The 18,820-nt window shown below is 55.1% G+C and overlaps 8 protein-coding genes across 8 annotated transcripts; 4 read left to right on the forward strand and 4 right to left on the reverse strand.

The window, feature by feature from the left end:
- Window positions 1–413: 413 nt before the first annotated feature.
- J3D65DRAFT_262384 (uncharacterized protein) lies at window positions 414–3,752 on the reverse strand. The gene is made up of 6 exons (XM_066794892.1): window positions 3,338–3,752; window positions 3,089–3,280; window positions 2,709–3,034; window positions 2,450–2,658; window positions 1,975–2,401; window positions 414–1,919 (listed from the first exon to the last, which is right to left on the reverse strand). Exons 1-6 carry the CDS (start codon window positions 3,549–3,551, stop codon window positions 558–560), a joined length of 2,730 nt encoding a protein of 909 aa, XP_066657917.1. The 5' UTR covers window positions 3,552–3,752; the 3' UTR covers window positions 414–557.
- A 337-nt stretch (window positions 3,753–4,089) lies between these two features.
- On the forward strand, window positions 4,090–5,243 carry J3D65DRAFT_585478 (2-dehydropantoate 2-reductase; the record flags this gene model as incomplete). Its single annotated transcript, XM_066797749.1, is given in 2 exon segments — window positions 4,090–4,417; window positions 4,437–5,243. 2 exon segments carry the CDS (start codon window positions 4,226–4,228, stop codon window positions 5,241–5,243), a joined length of 999 nt encoding a protein of 332 aa, XP_066657918.1. The 5' UTR covers window positions 4,090–4,225.
- Window positions 5,244–5,654: 411 nt separating this feature from the next.
- On the reverse strand, window positions 5,655–6,882 carry J3D65DRAFT_665718 (uncharacterized protein; the record flags this gene model as incomplete). Its single annotated transcript, XM_066802860.1, has 2 exons — window positions 5,655–6,355; window positions 6,408–6,882. The coding sequence occupies 2 exons, from the start codon at window positions 6,880–6,882 to the stop codon at window positions 5,655–5,657; spliced, it is 1,176 nt and encodes a 391-aa protein (XP_066657919.1).
- Window positions 6,883–7,474: 592 nt separating this feature from the next.
- J3D65DRAFT_262379 (uncharacterized protein) lies at window positions 7,475–9,081 on the reverse strand. Its single transcript, XM_066794891.1, has 2 exons — window positions 8,623–9,081; window positions 7,475–8,565 (listed from the first exon to the last, which is right to left on the reverse strand). The coding sequence occupies exons 1-2, from the start codon at window positions 8,758–8,760 to the stop codon at window positions 7,714–7,716; spliced, it is 990 nt and encodes a 329-aa protein (XP_066657920.1). The 5' UTR covers window positions 8,761–9,081; the 3' UTR covers window positions 7,475–7,713.
- A 321-nt stretch (window positions 9,082–9,402) lies between these two features.
- On the reverse strand, window positions 9,403–10,095 carry J3D65DRAFT_601084 (uncharacterized protein; the record flags this gene model as incomplete). The annotated part of the gene is made up of 1 exon (XM_066798008.1): window positions 9,403–10,095. The coding sequence occupies one exon, from the start codon at window positions 10,093–10,095 to the stop codon at window positions 9,403–9,405; it is 693 nt and encodes a 230-aa protein (XP_066657921.1).
- A 506-nt stretch (window positions 10,096–10,601) lies between these two features.
- On the forward strand, window positions 10,602–13,311 carry J3D65DRAFT_617112 (heterokaryon incompatibility protein-domain-containing protein). Its single transcript, XM_066799525.1, has 2 exons — window positions 10,602–11,198; window positions 11,249–13,311. Exons 1-2 carry the CDS (start codon window positions 10,745–10,747, stop codon window positions 12,871–12,873), a joined length of 2,079 nt encoding a protein of 692 aa, XP_066657922.1. The 5' UTR covers window positions 10,602–10,744; the 3' UTR covers window positions 12,874–13,311.
- Window positions 13,312–14,183: 872 nt separating this feature from the next.
- Window positions 14,184–15,501, forward strand: J3D65DRAFT_262484 (uncharacterized protein). The gene is made up of 2 exons (XM_066794895.1): window positions 14,184–14,761; window positions 14,837–15,501. The coding sequence occupies exons 1-2, from the start codon at window positions 14,449–14,451 to the stop codon at window positions 15,358–15,360; spliced, it is 837 nt and encodes a 278-aa protein (XP_066657923.1). The 5' UTR covers window positions 14,184–14,448; the 3' UTR covers window positions 15,361–15,501.
- A 291-nt stretch (window positions 15,502–15,792) lies between these two features.
- On the forward strand, window positions 15,793–18,487 carry J3D65DRAFT_601087 (uncharacterized protein; the record flags this gene model as incomplete). Its single annotated transcript, XM_066798009.1, has 3 exons — window positions 15,793–16,065; window positions 16,122–16,845; window positions 16,899–18,487. 3 exons carry the CDS (start codon window positions 15,793–15,795, stop codon window positions 18,485–18,487), a joined length of 2,586 nt encoding a protein of 861 aa, XP_066657924.1.
- Between the last annotated feature and the right edge of the window lie 333 nt (window positions 18,488–18,820).

The following is an 18,820-nucleotide window of genomic DNA, read 5'->3' on the forward strand; positions in this document are numbered from 1 at the left end:
GTCTGGCTGCGGCAGTGAATGTCTTCATCTACCAGTCGACGGAACTCATGCTGCATGATGGATGCAGCCGCAATGCCAGGAGGCATCGTTGGCCATTGCTGACGACCACTGAGGAGCAGATCACGGGACTCACAAGCCAGAGGCAGACCAATTATTTTCGAAAACACATTGATTTCAAGCTACCAGCGTGCTACTTGCAAACAAACAAACGCCGTCATCAATGAGCCCAGTGAAAGTTCTGGGAGAGAAAAGGAACTGAAAACAGGATGAGAGAACTGCAAGTAGATAGAGATGAATGAAACATGTTTGAGATGGAGACGTGCACAAGCGGATTGTATGAACACGAAAACTCTGAAGGGTGGGTGGATTATCCGAAGACGATGGAAAGAGATACATGAAGTAGTGGACGACAGCTGTCATGCTTCATCTGCAGCCGTGAGCTAAAAATCCCTCGCCGCAGCCACCGTAGTGTCAGGGGATATCTGACGCTCAGGGCGCTCTCCATGCCGATGTCGTGCACTTCCGGTGGTCGGCCGCCCATTCACCACTGTCTCCATCTAGGCCAGGTCAGTTACGGACGCTACGGACTCATCTGAATCCAGGTCTCCGTAATTTTTAGGTGCAAAAACCGTTCTCTGATAAATCGTGTACTGATCTCCGACCAGCATCTGCGCTCCGAGTGGCTGGAAGTCCCACTCCAAAGCCACCATGCGTGGTCCACGTCGAAGCAATCGACCGTTCGAGTCAGCCACTCCACCGCTTGTCTGGCCTGGTACGAAATCTGGGTGACCTTGGAATTCCGACTCGTCCTCTGATCTTTCTTCCGGCGTGGGGGGTGGCTCCGGGTCCGGATCTTCCACGTCGAAGCCATCCACATCTTTGCTTGAGAAGAAGGGTTCTCCAGCTTTCTTGCGTGACCGTCTGAATTGTTCAATAAACAGATTGAGCCTCTTGATTTTTTCCTCTTCATCCCAGTCGTCCCATCCTTTCCTACCTCTTCGCAGCCTTTCTTTGGCCTGATTCAGGTAGTCGTTCAGAACAAGCAAGTACCCCCTCTTTTCACGGATGGACTGCAAGTTCTCACTGTGCTCCCTATCCCGCTTTTCCTGCCTAAGTCTGTGCATTTGTTGTTGCTTGTATTGCAATTGCAGAACGGCCTCCCTAGTCGGCTCCTGATGCCTATCCCTCCAAATCTTGGGCAATCGTGTAGCGTCCACGTCAACATATTGTTCTCGGATGTTCTCGTACAATTCTACATCCCTTGGGTCAGCAATGACCTCGTCTTGTCGTTCCTCGGCTTCCTCGTCCGTCTCTTCCTCGTCGGGGGACCGATAATCCATGGTCGGACCGTTCATGTCGTCATCATCCTCGCTGCCACTCGTCGCAGCAGTAGGGACGTTCGGGTCAGGCTCAGGCCAGATGCGGTCGATCTCTGCCATCATTCTGTTCGTTTCATCCCATAGTTCCTTCGGCGTGGGCCTTTGGTCGTGCAACGGGTGCATACACTTGAAAACTAAATCGACTAGTTCGTGGCTGTAATGTGGAAACAGAGAGAATTTTGGAGGATATGGTTGTACATCGATGCCGTCATTGTCCTTTCCTGGGCGTCGCAATTCAGCGGTTGGAAAACGCTCCTGATGCCGTTCTTGGTAATCTTGTTGAGGATCCTTGACCCAGCCCTTGTCTTTAGTTGATGGGTTTTCCATTGAATGGTCCCACCAGAGTTGTTCTAGGTTGTGGAAAAGGGACATGTTCCTCATCCCTTTCCACAGAACGCTACCTATCTGGAAAATCGTCGTGTGAATGCGAATAGGTTGGCCCTCTGGCAGAGTTTCAGCAAAAGTTGTTGCACCCACAGCGATATTCGCCTCTCGACGCTTTTCATTGGCCCGTCTTTGCTCGTCAATTTCGAGGAGCTCCTATAATTCTTTTCAGCCACTTGTCCGAAACTGACAACCGAGGTTGGAAACTTACGAAAGACCGATATCCATGTGTGCCCGCTCCGCTAACATGATGGTTTGGGGCATCGACAGTGTCAGTGTCGTCTTTGTACGCATATTTTCCTTTCAGAACCCCAGACGGCCCAGGCGGGCATTTGAAGCAAGCCGGCCGTTTGCTTTGGTCGTTCGGATACCTCGCTGCGCCACCGAAGTCGGCCATAACGGGCACGGGATAGTTTCTTTGCCACCAGTAGACTGGATTCTCCGCGGGATTCTTGAGAAAGATGTTTCCTGGCTTCAGGTCAACATGGAAAATGGATTTCCATCCTCGTGTACCACTTGGATCCGACGGATCGCGGCTGGAGCTTTCCGAAGTTGGGGCTTCTCCGTTCTCGAGGACATAGCTTGCTTCTGCGAGACAATGTAACAGGTACCAGCAAAACGGTTCAGGCAAGATCCAACTGCATATGTTAGTGAATCCATCAAGTGTTGCTAAAAATATATCTTACCCAGAGCCTGCGTACATCGAGAAAAGACTACTCAAGTCACCATAGGGCGCATACTCGGTGTACGTGATGCCCTTGGTCCCTTGGGCAGCTCTCGTGCTCGGAGTCAAGTAGTTCAAAATGTAATTGCTTCTGTCTTTGAGTTTTGCCCCAATCGCTCGTTCGATGTCGGCCGTATATTGAAAAAAGTGATCTCTTTTGGCCACTATGCGCTGTTGAAAATTAGAGGAATGCTCAAAGATATCTCGGAGAGTGAACTCACTCGTTTTATCACGTTGTTCTGATCAATGCAGTCGTAGCGCACGGCAGTTCCGAAGGTGCCTCCACCAAGATGGCCAGCAAAATACCATTTCCACTCAGAGGGGATTTCTCCAAAAACTGACTTCACTAATTGAACATCTTTCCGGTAAAGTTGAGGGCTGATGTGCTCTGGATCCAGGTCACGGTATCCGAAGAAGTATGGTCTCCACCGCTTGATGCTGTACCTGTATCCTTTTGCGTGATTGATTTTTTTTGCTTCCTTCACGAAGCTCGTCTTGTCTTTGAGGTCGCGCCATTGTCCGAAGCGATAGCTCATCTTAATGGTGTCTTCGGCATGTTAGTGATGGGAAAAGAACATGTGCTTCTTGAAAGTGTGCTCACCCTCGCTGTGCTGAGGAAAGTTTTGCCAACTATAATGCACCTCGTCATCGTTGCAAAACACATCGAAAGGCTGAACTTTTACTTTGGGACCCTCCCAGTGCGGAGGCCACCATTGATGGGCAGTAGAGTGCCAGGTTCGGCGACTCGCTTTTATCCGTCTCCATTTCTGATTGACAGCCCCGCCATTGTCAGCTACAAGACAGTTAGCAAAAGTCTCTAGTTCGAGTACTTGACTTGGCCAAGTTTTACTTCTTAGCTTCCTATGGTCCCTGGGATTGAGGTCGTGATCAGGATCTCTGTCTTTCCTCTTTCTACTTGCGTTTTTAAATACAGCAAAGTGGAAAAGATCACGTCCATCAACTGGTTGGAGTTCGCAAGCCTCACTCTCAAGAGATGGTGGGATGGCGGCGACTCCTTCCTCATCCAAAGCCGCTTGGACGTCTTCGTTGACTGGATGACTCATGTTGGGGTTGAAAACCTGCTCCAGCCCGTCGACTGGAATAGAAAAAGGCAAGGAATCGTAGACCAGAGAATGGCACTTGTTGGAGAGAGAGAATCGGTCTCAGTAAATTAGGGATCATGGCGGCTCATCCGTAAAAGAAAGGAATTCTGGTTTCGGCATCGCCGGTTGCAGCAATCAACGCTCTTTGTGGGAAAAAGGATTGCCCCAACAAGACGAGCAAAGAAACGTCCACTTGCTTCCCCAGCTTCTTTGTCATGGCGACGTCAACGGGATTTCTCGATGCGCGAGGCCACGGTTTGGGTGTTGAAAATGAACCCAACGGGAAATTGGATTGCACTGACGACCGCACGCGGTCGGTGGAGTCGGACGTCTGTTGACAAAGAGGAGCGGTCGAGGTTGAACGATGAAGGGAAAAAGAAAAACAATGGGGGGAGGTGCAAGTGTGGAGAGTTTCTTACTAGTCGGAGGCACAGGAAGGGAGCCCCACAAGCGGAATCACCCCCTGGCTGGGGAGGTCCTCAGCATTCAAGCGTCGTCCCACTCACACCCACCCACTTCTATCCGGATACCCACCCCGAAAGTATCCCTTCCCCTTCCCCTGGCACCGCGGCCATGCCACTTTTTCCAATTCCTGCTCCTTCTTTCGGTCTCTTGCGTCTGCTCCATCGCCCACCATGACCACGACGACGACGCCGCGCATCCTCATCTTCGGCACCGGCAGCATCGGCAGCATCTACGCCTGGCTCCTGGCGCGCGCCGGCTGCGACGTGACGTGCATCTGCCGCTCCAATTACTCGCACGTCCGCGACAACGGCATCACCATCCACTCCCAAGTCTTTGGCCCAGACTTGCACTGCCGCCCGCGCGTGTCCCAGCGTCGAAGAGGCTGTACAGGATGACAACGAAAACGACCGCCAGCCCTACGATTTCGTCCTCGTCGCCGCAAAGGCCATTCCGGGCGCGACTCCGCCGTTGATCGCATCGGCCGTTGGGCCGTCGACGGCTCTCGTCCTCCTCCAAAACGGCATCGCCATCGAAGACGAATATGCGGCCGCCTTTCCGTCCAACCCACTCCTCTCGGGCGTCGTCTACCTCCCTGCAACGCAGATATCGCCGGGCGTGATCAACATGGGAAACACAGAGCGGCTGGAAGTGGGCGCGTACCCGGCGGCGCCCGTGACCGAGGGCCGCAGCGGCGCAGCGCTTCGCGAGCTGATGGAGCTGGTCCAGCGCGGCAGCGGCACCATTGTGCTCTTCGACGACGTCCAGCCCCGCCGCTGGGCCAAGCTGCTGGTCAACGCGGCCTGGAACCCGACGTGCGCGCTGGCGCGGCTTCGCGACGTCGAGTTCCTGGCCAGTGGCGGTGACGAGGCGCGTGACTTTGTTTGGGGGACCATGGTCGAGGTGGTGGGCGTGGCTCGCGCCTGCGGCTACGACGAGATCAACGAGGACGAGGCAAAGCGACAACTCGAGCGGGCGACGGCGCGGGTTGGGACAAAGGGCGTGGAGCCGAGCATGCTGGCCGACGTGTGGGCTGGTAGGGCGTTGGAGGTCGAGGCCATCATGGGCAACTGCTTGCGCGTGGCCAGGGAAAAGGGTGTCAAGACGCCCAACTTGGTTGCATTATACGTGCTGGCAAAGGGGTTGGACGACAGCTTGAGGCACGCAAGACAACAGAACAGCGCAAAGTAGTTGGGCGAGTTGGCATGGAAAAGGTCCGACCTCTCTTTTGACTCCGAGTTATGAGACTTGAATCCGAGCTACGACCTCCAATCAAATTAGACCATCGTCAGAACCTCTTTCATATCACCTAAGAACTCTCCTCGCTCGGACTGAAGCCTGTCACAAGACATGATGGTGACCTGAGCCGGAAACTGTGCCAGCCGTCCCATTTCCATCCCCCATTGACTGCTTGAACAAGGCTCAATCCCGATCATATCGCCAAAAACCAAAACTACAAAGTAAATTCAAAAATCCAACATGCCACTACTTGTATCGTATGTCATGCAAATATCAGGCTACTCGTCCCATGAACTGCCCAAGTTTCGTAATAGAGATTCTCGTACCCTCTCCTCGAAGCGCATTCTCATCTTTGCCCTCATCCTATGACCCACCGTCCTCTCCATCTTCTCCATCTTCTCCATCTTCTTCATCACTCTCCGTAATACGACCATTTGCTTTGCCCCAAACCATCCACCACTCATCCCAGGTGCCCTTCCTCGGAGGAAAAGGCTTTTCCGACCCCCACCTCAACGCAACAACCTTATCCTGAATTGGACAAACCCTGACCCCCCTTTTCTTGAACTTCTTGTCCCAACCACCCTTCTTGAACGCGAGAAAGCCCGGGAAGCAACAGACGCGGACGAGTGCAAGATCATAAATTGCTGCACGCCACTGCTCGCGCTTCGACTTGGGCATTCCGTCCCAAGTGTCATTGTGGTAGCGGTTGTTGCGGCGCATCTCGTCGTCGTTGAGCACCCACATGTTGGATGGGTCGTAGTATTCGTCCTTGTGGGCCGGCGTCATGAAGTACACCGTGTTGCGGTCCAGTCGCATCTGCAGCGAGAGTCGCCCAGCGCGCGTGATCAACTCGAAGAGCACGCGTAAGACTGCCTGCTGGTTGCTCTGCTGTCTTTGCGGCGTCATCGGGTGTAGTGCGAGGATGGGCGCTAGAAGTGTGTATATCTGCCACGCCAGCTCTTTTGACTTTGCGATGAAGCCCGTGGAAAACGGCCGCGGCTGGCCATTTTCCTGGAAGAGGAGTTCGCGGACCCTTCTCTCTCGCTTTTTTGTGCGATAGAACCCTGATGTCACGTCAGTTGGCCATGTTTTCGAGGTGATGCGCTCGAAGCTTACCATCTTCTTCCCGGTATTTCAAGTCGACTTTTCTGTGGAGCGTCTCGAGTTCCGCATCGCTGGCGCCGTAGCAGAGACTCGAGAAGACGTGCTCCTGCATGATGAACCCCACCACCGCGTACACGACTGCCTTGCGCGTCTCCTTGTTTCTGAAAACATCGTACCAGTCATCTCGTCCTTTGGGACCTCCCATGGTAACGTAGCTGATGATCCGTGTCGCAGTCTGGTCCATTCGGCAGAGGGTCTGCAAGGCCTGGTCTTTGGTTGTCGTCGCCGGCATATCGAACTCAAAGAAAGGCTTGCAGAGCTTGTCCATAATGTCGCCGTCGTGGAAGGTCCAGTGGCTCTTTTTCCTGCCAGATTTGTTGTTTTTAATCTCGCGCCATCCAGTCAGTTTCTGGAGCTCGGTCTTGAAATGTTTGTACGTCTTGACATAGTCTGGCTCTTGCCAACGTGGTTCGTCGTCTAGTTCCATGGAAGAATCGATATCACTTTCTTGGGGCGGTTGCCCCTCCTCGTCCGGCACATCCACCGGAGGCAGAGGCAGAGGCGGAGGCGGAGGCAGAGGAGCATCAGTCCTAGGTTGACGCAGCCTCGGCCTTGTAGGTGGCGGAGTGGGAATCGATCTAGACCGGCCTCTGTCTATCGGCGTTCGAAGATGGTGCGATGGACTGTCTGATGCAAGCTCATCCTCATCCCCGTCCACATCCCCGTCTTGATCGTCATCACCATCATTCCTGTGCAAAGCATCACTCTGCCGCAATCGCAACCGTGCGCTCCGCCTGACTCCTCCAAGGCCCGCGGCCTGGGCGTTCCGTTTTGGAGGCATCCTGAAAGTCCTGGACGAAGCGAAAGAACAGAAATATGCTAATGCGAGCAGCTACGACGAAATCGAGGTCGGGAGATCGCGAAACAGGCGCATCGCGGCGACAAGAGAACATTGGACTCTTTTTTACAACGCCTTTCGACGATATGAAAGCATGCTCCCGGCGCAAAGACGTTCTTGCAAAGCCTTTGTTTCGCATCTGCAGGTGTGCGAGCTTTGTTTGCGATTCCGCAAGCGGACCGCCATGCACACAATCAAAGCACAACACATTGCTGGCCTTTGATTGTCAGTCGGTTTCGCAGGTCTCTGACTTGGAGCGGCGATTCTCGTTGTGGAAGAGCGCATTCTGAGGCTTGGCCAAGAAATCACTCCATCAAAAGAACTGATGATAGAAGTGATCCTCCCGGTCGCTAGACCTCGATCCATGCCGGATACTGGCTGCGAAGATACAGTGTCACACGAGTGGTCGACGTGGAAATTTCACGTTTCATTTTGGGGTTTAGTTCTGGGTGTCTGGCTCGCTTTCTTTGGGTTCACTTTGTTGGACCACTCGGATAAGAGCTTCTTCCCATCCGGTCCAGCATCCCACAGCTGCATCAGCGTTGGCTTCATCTCGGCGTGCCGCCTGATTTTCTCAAAGACACGAGATGGTGGCTGCGGGTGCGTCGATACATCTGCGATGTTGGGCGAAACACCTTGGCTTGTCAGGTCGAGAAACGAAAGCGACCTGACCTTTGGGGTAAAGGTGCTCCAAAAGACTTGACTCGAAATGGCGTCGCGATGATTTCTGTCCGATACATCGATAGTAATGTCAAATTCCCGAGTAGGCAACGGCTGTGGAGGATTGTTTTCTGGGCCGTCATCTTGGGCAGATCCATCTTCCCCAGCATCGAGATCCTGATTGCGATGTCCGGGTTTAGCTGCAGCTCCCACCAAAGCGTCGAAGGACAGATCTCCCTGTGCTTCCCGTTGTACGTCAATGGCATCCAGCGCTTCAAACAGAATTTTGCTAGCGCGTGTCATTTCTTCGTGACCCTTCTTCCTTCGGCTAGTGTCTAGTTCGAACTCGGGACTCTCCAGGTCTTTTTCCAAGTGAGAGTCTTCGGTTGTATGTTGTCCATCCGAGGTCGGACTGCCCGCTCCCTCACTTGGGGCGGGCGTCCGAGCTTTGGATCTGCCCTTTTGCTGAAGCGGATGGTTCTCGGCCGCATCTGGGTCGGGAAGGATTGGGTCTAGAGTGACGCGCAAAGGTGACGCTTTCAGAAGCTTCGACGCAGCATCTTCATGGCGGAAGATTGCGAGGTAGGTGTGAGGAGCCGAATTGTGATCGTACTGTGCACCCAGTAAGACGTGTCAGCGTCGCCAATGGCTGGGGTGCGGGAGACCTGCCTTGAGGTGACGAAACATGTTCACTTCGCCAAATTGCTGCAACACGCGCAGGAACTCGCGACTCTCGCCAATGGCGAGTGGTCTGGGATGGACCTTGAGGTGAACCGCTCTCACGGCCGCGCCCCAAGTGGATGCCATGGTGACTTCTTGTCGGACGTGTCGGATAAGGTAGAGAAAGCGACGGGAGGTGGACGGTTGACAGCTCGAGCTTGACGCGTGGAACGGCGGATGGAAGCTTGGGCTGTGTCACGTGCGTCCCGTCTGGTCCACCTTGAGCTCGCCTACAGACTTGTAACTAGGTACATCCATGTGCATGACGATCTCGTACGAGCAACTTTAAATAGACCGAATGTACGTCAGGCCTCGTTCTAAACTGGAGGCATGGCGAGGAAATGGACGTTGCGCCGGAAGTTGAGTCAGTTTGATTCTCAGCATGACATGGAGCACGGAAATGTCTTGGTGTTGCATGTTCAAGTGTGGATATTGTTGTGATTGAACCAAGGCCCAGCACGCCTCTGTGCTGGATTCCAAATACTTTCTATAGAACGCTTTTTGCGCGAGAACCAGATTCGTCCAAAAGAAGGCCCGTGACCAGCAGAGCAGAAAGCCAAAGTGTAGCCGTATTAACACCATGTACGAGCGGTGCAATGCGTATTAAACATGTTTTCCGGTGTAGCGCAGCATCCTGAGCGCGTGGGGTATCAAAAGTAGGCGTGATGTCCGTCCCCCCCAAAATCAAACCAAAACACCGTGAAGTCCGTCAATCCCAATGGACGGCTTCTATTCTCTCGAAAGGTTCCGGGCCAAGTGCTTTCGGGAAGTCAGAGCCCTCTTGCGAAATCGAACATCTTTGGAGACTGCCGAGCCTCGGAAAGTGTCGCCTGAGCGTTTGTACCTGAGCGGCTGGGAGACCAGAGGCGCACTCAGCTTGCGCGGAATGTCGCACGGCTCCACATCGTCTCCTGACGATGTCGATGATGCAGAAGAGAAGATGGAATCGTTGCGCGACGTCAGCACGCACTGGTCCCCCTCTTCGACCATCTTTTTGACCAGGTCCGCAATGTCTCTCATGTGTGTCGACTCGCATTGTAATTGCATGTGGGCTTGCCTGCGGTTGCGAATGTGGGCAGGACTCGGGCAAGAGGTGGCGTCCGGGAACTCGGCCGTGAGTGGAGAGGAGGCAGTTGAGGAGGCGTTTGAGGAAGCGCGGCGCCACTCTTGTTCGTCCAAGCAAAACGGCGGGGGCTGAGAACGGATGTTTTGGCGCGCAAATCTCCATGACAGTTCCTCCACTGATGGCGTCGGGTCGCTGCGGGGACTCAGGAAGTCGAAGCCAAAGCCAAAGCCGGGGGCGGGCGACGAGGTGGGTGACATGGGCGACATGGGCGACATGGGCCAGTACGGGTCGCAGTCGTCGGCGTCGAAGGAGGAGGGATGGCGCGAGGCGGCGTCGAAGCTGAAGTTTTCAAACATGGCTGAGACGTGTAGAATCGTAAAGTTTGTAATGTAGCTATCCGATGGGAGGAGTGACGGGAGGCAGGAGGCAGGAGGAGGAGGAGGAGCAGCAAGATGGACCGTTGGGCCGCGCGTGGTACTTGTATATGTCGAGGAAAGGCGCAGATCTAGGAGCAGGAGCAGCTAGGGCGATCAAAGGGGAGCGAGCGAAGCGCGGCTTGGGCTTTGCGCCGCAGCGCCATGGCGTCCAAGGGGAACCAGGAAAGATGGCCTGTCGGGGAGAGGTCGAGAGGAGGAGCGCATCGGCCGGACAGGCACCATAGCGCAACGCGCAGGAGAGAGGCCAGCCAGGCCGGTGGACGGTTCAGGAGACGCCAGGGCCCAAGCCGCGCCGTGTGCAACTTGGGCCGTATATCGAATGGCGCCTGGGTGGCGACGAGCGTTAGTGGGCGAAGGGTGATGATCGTGGCGGCGCCGGCGTGGAGGTTGAGGTCCTCCAGCCCGTCTCAACACCACCACCACCACAACCCGTCACGTCACAGTCACAGGCACAGCCTCTGACCCTGACCCTTCGCTGCCTACGCCTACGCCTGCGCCTACGTCTACGCCTACTCACGACCAGACATGGACTCGTAACCGCTCGACCGCTAGACGGCCCATTCCCCCAATGGCCTCCGTGGCCGACATGTCGCTCCTCTGCGACGCGTGCCGCTCCATTTCCTTGACTGCTCTGACCACCTCCATCATCGACGAATCGACTCCCGAAGGCGAAAAGGCCCATCCCGGCATCATCCTCACCACCGACTACCACACCCTACCGCTCTCGGCCCAGACCTGCGAATTTTGCGCCCTTGTCCAGGATGCCTTTTCTCGCGCAGAGAGCCGCCGCCGCGAATACCCGGACCCTGACCATGCCGACCCTGACGGCCTCGTCAGCCCTGCCGACGCCATACGCCTATCGGGTCCCGGTCCAAGTGGCCCCGTCTATGTCCAGCTGAGGTCCGTTATGCATGCTCACGACTCCGACGACCGCCACTGGCGATATGGAAAGGGTCTCGTCACCTCCGTCCACACTGCTGGTGGCGTCCTCACCGGCCGAATTCGCCTGTCTGCGCATCCAGGTATGCACTCTTCTCGCCGTCCTCAGGCGCCCTCTGTTGAAGCCTCCCAGACAGTCCAGCCTTTTGCAGCCGTCAGCTCCTCTGTACGCCTCCGCTCCCATCGTCAGACTGCCCAGAGGCTTTTGTATTGGTCCAAGACTGGCTCCAATCGTGCATCCTCGAACACCCTCGCTGCAGGGAGACTCTGTCCAACACTAGAATGGGCAAATTGGCACCGTTCCTGCCTTTGCGCGTCATCGACGTAGCCCCATTTCCTGCTTCTGCCAGTGTGCGCATCGTAGAATTGAAGAATAAGCGCGAAAGATACGCCTGCCTTAGTCACTGCTGGGGCCATCCGGAAAATCACCCCCTCACCACCACAAAGGCCTTGCTGCCACAACACCGAAGAGAAATCTCCTGGGAAAGCTTGCCCAAGACTTTCCAACATGCAACCACCGTGGTCCGCCAACTCGGCTTGCGGTACCTGTGGATCGACTCGCTTTGCATTATCCAAGATGACCCTCGTGATTGGGAGCAAGAGTCCCAGAAAATGGGAGACATCTATGAGAAAGCCACACTGACAATTGGTGCCAGTCACGCCGCCGACTCTACTGAAGGCTTTTTCTGGGAACGCCCAACCCCCAAGCCACCCGTGACACTCCCGTACTACGATGCTGCAGGCGTTCAACAAGGCCACATGTATGCTTCGCTTTTGCCAGATGACTATCGTACCATCTCCCCGGAGTTTGGGCCCCTCAGTGAACGAGCCTGGGCTACACAAGAATGGCTCTTGTCGCGCCGCATGTTGTTTTACACAAGGGAGTGCATGGTGTGGTCTTGTCGAACGGTGACACTAAGAGAGACCCGAGACACCTTCCATGACACAGCCCGCAACACCCGCTGGAAGGTGGTCGTTGAAAAATACTCGGCGAGAAAGCTGACAAGACCAGAGGACCGGCTCATCGCATTACAGGGCTTCACCAATGCGTTGCAGCGAAAAAATCGAGCCAAGTGCGTTCTCGGCGTCTGGGACGATGCTCTCGCCGACCAGCTTCTTTGGTTCTCAACACAATCGGCAGAAAGAGCCAAGAGTCCCTTGGTCCTGCCCACTTGGACGTGGGCGTCGACTATTCATGGCGTTCGGTTCCAGAGAACGTCTGGGGCTCGGAGAATGTTTCGATGTGCCCGCATTGTCGGCGCCCAAGACGAGACAACTGGTGACGTCAAGAAACACAAGTGCCATGTTGAAGTCACAGGCCTAATTAAACCACTTCCGCAACTGCGCTCTCTGCCCCACATGAGCCCCTCGGAACGGGCAGAACTAAACTCCTCTGATCCGTCCTTCTTCGAAGTGCTGGAAGACTTGGAGCAAGATCTAGCATCAAATGACACGGGCCAGCTTGGTGCTTGGAAGCTAACATGGCTAGTTTCAGACGGCGCAAACCAGCCTTTTGGCTGGGCAACTCTAGACGAAGGCTGCATCCCAAAGGGGCAAGTCTACTGTCTCGCAATGCTGGGGCTCAAGGCCCAAGAGCCAGGCACACTCAAAGCGGAATTCCGGCGCCACTGGGTGCTGCTCGTGGTGCGCAACGAGAAGGCTTCTAGCGGCGATGGCTTTGTCCGGGTAGGGGTGGGCAAGATAATCGCGCGTGCCTGGTTCGGTGACACCAAGATGAGCAAGGTGCGCGTCTCTTGAGCCACGCTTAGGTTGGTTGCTGGGTCGAGTGACGCGGACGACATGTGAGAGAGCGTTTTGGGAACGGACCGGGAAAATTCGACATCCCTTGGGAAGTGCCAGCCCTGTGTGCTGCCAGAATCTCTGACAGCCGCAAGCGCATGGATAGTCTGACCTTAAAATGGGGGGTTTTTTTTTTGTTGGACAGACTTGTCAGAAATATTGTTTGAACATGCAAAATCTGTACAGCAATTTCGAGAATAGGCGCAAAACCAAGTTGGGGGCAGATGAGGAGCATTCGTTCGCAGTGAGAAGCAATAAGAAGAAGCTAATTGAGCTACCCATAGCTAGAGAATCCTTAGGAGCATTCATGAGCTCCACTTTCAGAAGCCGTATTTGTTTGCGACGCACCCTCGGGACCATGGAAGCATTGCAGTCGAGATCATGTTACAAATCATGGGGTGATGTTGGATCAGTCTGGTACGCTTGATTTAGCCACCGGCGCGTTCCGCATCCTGCTCCAAAACTCAATCTTTGGCTTTGGGTGCCACGGTGGCTGGCTTATGTCGAGTAGGGCGATCAAGGTACGCCACTTCAGCTCTGTCATCGGCTTCCCCGGCTCCATGGGCTACAGCAGAGCACGACATGGCCTGAACGCAGTGTGCCGTCAAACTTTTCTCAAAGGTGCCTGGCTGAGAGGGAAATTCTCTCAACTCCCCGGCAAATGACGTCTCGGCTGATCCGTGATTGCACGAGTGATTGCACGAACGGGGGTTTGTGCGTCGTCCTCCGCGTTCATCTCTTGCTGTATTGGATGCTCGTCATCGGTACCTTTCACTACGCTCCCTGTCCGCTTCACTTGGCCAACGTGCCAGTGCAAAAAGGCTTCCAGTAGCAGAGTCTCCAGCTCAGGTCTCGCCAACTCTTACTCGAAAGGGCCCCAGGAGTAGAACCTTCGTGACTCGCTAGCAAATGACGTCTGAGTAGTGGCATCCGTTGATCTCGAGCGCACAGAGCCCCCCAACGCCATGGAAACGGCCCGCAATATCAAAGGAGATGATGATGCAATTCCAGACGGCACGAAGCGCAGACACCGCAGCGAAACGGCTCGTCGGGTCGATTGGTCCTGGCGACTGGGAGACGCACGAGCCGAAGATCTGTATCTCAGCCTTGTGCTTTGGAAGTTGCCGGTCACCTTCCCGACGGTGTGGGCAGATGAAGCTTGAAATCAGAGAAGGCGCTGGTTGATGATGGTTGCAGAAACAAACGACCGTAGTGTAGCTCGTTCGCCGCCTCTTGATGTTTATGTTGTTCCTTTTGCACCCCTGCCGCTCACCCGCAAGCCTGGTCCATGCAAAATCTTATCGATTGATATGCAAGGCGCCATCGGACGTCACTTGTCGCTCGTCGTCGACCAAACAACACGGACAACGCGACATCTGTCGCATGATGTGCAAACCCAACGCGCTGCAAAGTCGAGTCTTGCAGATAGGAAGAAGCCAGATGTCTTGAAGACTGATTGCCTCGGCTCTTGCTTCTTTGATCCCCTTCGCCTTCTCTTTTCACGCCCGCAGAAGACAAACTTCCATCCTCACCATGTCCTCTCCATCGGCATCAGGCGGCTTCTTTCCGCCATCTAGGCTGACTCCTTCTGCATCTTCCATCGCGTCCTCAAGCACGGCAACCTCGTCGCTTCCCCAGCCACGGTCCAGACCGCTCAAGACGGGCGGCTCCAAAGAATCTGCCTTTATCCGTTATGTTGACGAACGCCTGAGGCAGACCCAGCGCCGCTTTGCAAAGCGCGGCAGCGAAACGACTGTAGAAGGAGATGTCAAGGGATATTCGAGCTTTGTGGAAGCGAGCAAGGACCTTGCCGATGTGATTGACGTTGTTTGGGTGTCTGGCACACGTAAGCCTTCCTTCGAATTTCTCTTTGTTCCATATCTCTCCAAAGGTCGCAGTATCAGGCTGACAGTTTTCCCAGCGAGCCTCCAAATCGCGTATCTTCTCACCATTGCGGACCTGGTCAACAGCTTCGTGACGGGCCTCCCACCCGCTCCCAAGGCGCTTTTCCGTACGCTGGGGAAGCTGGATCATGCTTTTGCGTCGCTTTTACAGGGTAGAGACATTGAGACGGGTGAAGAGTTGCCCGGCTTTGAGGGCGGTCGCGGCGTCAATGCGACTGAAAAGGTGCGCATCTGGAGCATGGTGCAGCACACGCGCAACACGGTCGTCGGAGTCATGGCCAAGTACGACCCGGCTACTGCGGGAGACGAGGAGGAGGACGACGATGAAGATATGGAAGAGAGACAAGAGATGCAGGCCGAGGGAACGGCAGAAGAGAGCGGCATCGATCTGGATGTAGATGAGGAGTTTGGCCCCGTTGAGCACGAAGGCGCGTGGGACTTGCAGGTCGCGAAGGTGTTTGACCGGACGGTCGTGGAGCTGGGCGACTCGCTCACGAATGCTGGGCCTCCGATTGGCATCAGAATAAGGACGGAGAATTGACGAGTAGCCGTGGATCGAGAGAGGTTCTGAAGCTCAGAGACCGGTCGAGATCTGCCGGTCGACTGAGCGACATTCTTAGTCGTATTAGAGGCGAGGATGAATGCTTCCGGAGGGCGGACAGAAAGAATGGAGGATGGGTGTCCAAAGTGCCTTTGGCTGGTGTAGGCTGTCTCTGGGACATTGATCTTTCCTCCGGCAATTTTTTCTTCGAAATGGTGGGCATGTCGTCGCGAGGCCTCAGGTCGTCGCGCCGACGCGCGTTGTGTTGGAGTGTTTGTTGCGATGCTTTCAACAAGCTGCCCTGCAACACCACATCCTCCATCTCTTAACTCGCGGCCACAAACGTCTCATCGATTTTCTTTGCGCCAAAAGCAAACTCTGATCACCGAATCCACATTGACGCGCTTGACGCTGGTCTCAATCGCTTTCGTGATGCCGACTCACCATGGGTTGCGGTTGAAAGCGAGTCTCGTCATTTCAGACCTGGACAGAACCACAACCGTAGCACCAGAATACCGAAGAGGCCATGCCGAGGAGACCAGGAACGACTTGGAGCGGTGCGAATCCGAAGTCAGGAATGGTCGCGAGCTCAAAGAGTCTTTCGTCCCCCTCGGCGGCGATGACTTGAACACGCTGCATTTCATTGGAGAAGACTCGTATATGCCATTTATGATGGTGCGTGCAGGCAAGGAACTTCGCCAGGATGTAAGTCAGGAATTCCCTCCGGTTTCTATTGCTTAGTTGAAGCTCACAAAGCGTAGCCAGCCGGGTCCACCCGAGTCTTTCATCCTAATCCTATTCGCAATGCCATCTACGCTCGAATCCTTGGCGACAATCCCGCAGATGTTGTGGATACTCCACATGCCTTGGCCATCCGCCTGGATATCTCGGAGCAAACGTTCTTGAAGACCGACAAGCCAACGGAAGATATCAAAATCGACGTTCTTTTCAATGGCAAATTTACACACGCGACCGTTTGTCCTGCCCGCCATCACAAAGAGAACAAAGTCTTCGTATTTGGTGGGATTCGGACTCATTACATGTTGGAGCGGCCCTGGGTTGTACTGCCCCGCGACAAAAACGCAGATGGCACGCAGAGACAAGCCCCACCAAGGACTGAAGCGCCTGGAGACCGTTGGAAAGAGCTGTCTCAGGCTCTTTGTGAAGAAGTCGATATCAGAACCACTGCGGCGGGAGGGAGAACGCCCGTCATAGAGTATTTTGATGCTCTGGCTAAGATGGAGATGCCTCCCGAATTCGATCAGTGGGATGACAGGCGTACCCAACCCTACTCCGTCATCGACGTCGTAATCTCTTATGGACACGGGAGGAAGGATCCTGCTGCAGCCCCATATCTGAACGAGCCTGCTCGAATCAGGCCTCGCGTACGCGCTTCTGTGCTCGAAACAGCCGCGCCCACTTCTCAGGATTCAAGCGAGATTGAGAAGTTGGATGTCACAGTTGAAAAGCCAAAACAGAGGACAAGTACGCATTTGCCCCAAAAGCTGTCATCTGAACCACATACTAATCTGCAATAGTCTCTGATTTCGAGATCCGCAAAGACCAAAATGTCCTCACAAGCTCTCAACCGCTGCCCAAGTTTTTGAAAGCAGAGATTGAAAAAGCAGGCCTCGATGTCCAGACAGCTATCGAACAGGCCGATCGTTGGAATACCGCGAGAAACATGCTGAGCAATGTATTGGACCGTGGGCGTTCAAAGACCAATGCCACGACGTCCCAAAATCCTGCGGATCAGTCGAAGGAGCCCACGACACCACAACGTAACTTGCCGCCGCCCATCAGTCCACCAAAATCAGCGTGGTATGCGCAAGGCCGGCTCAAAGAGATACCAGTGCCCACCGATTTCAAACTCCCTCCAGCAGCCCACACTCCTTCGTCCCTGGTTCGCAGTACATCTAGAATGTCTCTTCAATCGCCTCTACCGCCAATGACACCCATTGCCCCCAACGCGATGACCCCTCCGCCACGAGTCACCCGTTCTGGAAATCGATATACCACCATCAGCGAGGGGAGTCCTCGCAAGCGCCGCCGCAGCTCCAGCATCAGCTTACCTAGGTACTCCACTGTCATGGGTGTTCAAAGCCCAGCTGGAATCGGTATCAGCAACCGCGGTGTCTTCACAACAGCCGGTAGCAGCACCGATGTGTCGGCCTTGCAGGCCCCTGCGAAGCAATACATCAATCCTGATTTCCTGTTGCCGCCGCCGTTGTCTCCTGTCCGCTCTGACAGTAAGGTTGGCACCTTCACGCGCGTCGTTTTCAGGCACAAAGATAGACACATCCGCACGCTACAGCTCCCTCATCCTCCTTGTCGCTTCTCCAACGTGCGCAATGATATTGATCGCGTCCGCCACCATCTCAGGGCCTTGACCAGAATGAAGAGTGGCATTGTCGACAGCCCGTTTGACACGAACATGTCCGCTGGCATGATGTCCATGCCGGGACCCACGTCATCCATGCCACCACCATCATGGACCACGCCCTCCCGCTCTCGCACGAATCAAAACTCGGCGACTGGCCGACGCATCGCCCGCGTCCGTGGCGTCACTCGCGCGAAGAGTGGAAACAACCCGGCCGCAGCCGCGACACCCACCACCACGGCCGCACAGATGGCGACGTCTACCGGTCTCATTGCACCAAGCAATCCGCCTTACACTCTCTTCCCAAACCCGTACACGACGCCCACCCTCGCAAGCCCCTTTGCCACATCGACAACATCATCAACGACAGCAAAGCCAGCAGCGAACGCCGCCTCCACGCCATCGCCGCGGCGTCGCGGCCCGTCACAGCAGCAGTCGTCCCCTTCCAAACCCCACACCGGCTCTCGCGGCAGCCGGTCCACGCGCGGCCCGCGGACAACGCTGCCCTCGGTGGCAGAGCGATCAGTCGAGCACGAGGTGGCGTTCCGCGCGTTTGCGCCGCCGCCGCTCAGCGCCGACGCCAGCGTGTCGTACAGCGCGGTGAGGCCGGCGTATCGCGGCACCCAGTGGATGCAGGGTATGACGCGCGGTGCCGGCGGTGGCGTCGTGCGCCAGATACGGACGGAGAGGGGGGGCGAGTTTAAAGAGGAGGGTGTGGTCTTGGGGGTTAGGTTTGTCGTGTTTTAGAGGTTGAGGTGGTGTGAGTGCGGTGTCAGTAAGGAAGATGAAAAGGTGAAAAAAAAGGGAGAGGGTGGATGGTGGGATATGGCAAGTTCTTGAAGTTGCCGAGGTGGCTGTGGAAGATTTCGTGCTTCTCTTCACGTTCTGTTTCAAACTTCTCTTCCTCACTCTGGCTCCTGCTGCTGTGCATTGCCAGCCCGTCCCACGGCCATTTTTTTTTTTTTTTTTTGGCATTGCAAAAGCGAAAACGCGACGAGATAAGACAGGATTGCTTGCAAATGTTTCATTCATTTATTTACTTCAGTTGGTATTGCTGGCGTTACTCCGGTCCCCGCCTTC

Source organism: Phyllosticta citribraziliensis (assembly GCF_038025025.1).
Source record: "Phyllosticta citribraziliensis strain CPC 17464 chromosome Unknown J3D65scaffold_3, whole genome shotgun sequence".
In the NCBI taxonomy this organism is placed as follows: Eukaryota; Fungi; Ascomycota; class Dothideomycetes; order Botryosphaeriales; family Phyllostictaceae; genus Phyllosticta; species Phyllosticta citribraziliensis.

What these genes read in the sequence shown, in the direction of transcription:
- J3D65DRAFT_262384 (XM_066794892.1), bottom strand. Translation starts at nt 3,551, where the DNA reads ATGAGTCATCCAGTCAACGAAGACGTCCAAGCGGCTTTGGATGAGGAA. An exon ending in AGAACAACGTGATAAAACGA is followed by an intron (nt 2,659 to 2,708) that starts GTGAGTTCACTC and finishes AATTTTCAACAG; the next exon opens with CGCATAGTGGCCAAAAGAGA. An exon ending in TCGATGTACGCAGGCTCTGG is followed by an intron (nt 2,402 to 2,449) that starts GTAAGATATATT and finishes TAACATATGCAG; the next exon opens with TTGGATCTTGCCTGAACCGT.
- J3D65DRAFT_262379 (XM_066794891.1), bottom strand. Translation starts at nt 8,760, where the DNA reads ATGGCATCCACTTGGGGCGCGGCCGTGAGAGCGGTTCACCTCAAGGTC. An exon ending in ACATGTTTCGTCACCTCAAG is followed by an intron (nt 8,566 to 8,622) that starts GCAGGTCTCCCG and finishes CTGGGTGCACAG; the next exon opens with TACGATCACAATTCGGCTCC.
- J3D65DRAFT_617112 (XM_066799525.1), top strand. Translation starts at nt 10,745, where the DNA reads ATGGCCTCCGTGGCCGACATGTCGCTCCTCTGCGACGCGTGCCGCTCC. An exon ending in TCGCCTGTCTGCGCATCCAG is followed by an intron (nt 11,199 to 11,248) that starts GTATGCACTCTT and finishes GAAGCCTCCCAG; the next exon opens with ACAGTCCAGCCTTTTGCAGC.
- J3D65DRAFT_262484 (XM_066794895.1), top strand. Translation starts at nt 14,449, where the DNA reads ATGTCCTCTCCATCGGCATCAGGCGGCTTCTTTCCGCCATCTAGGCTG. An exon ending in TGTTTGGGTGTCTGGCACAC is followed by an intron (nt 14,762 to 14,836) that starts GTAAGCCTTCCT and finishes CAGTTTTCCCAG; the next exon opens with CGAGCCTCCAAATCGCGTAT.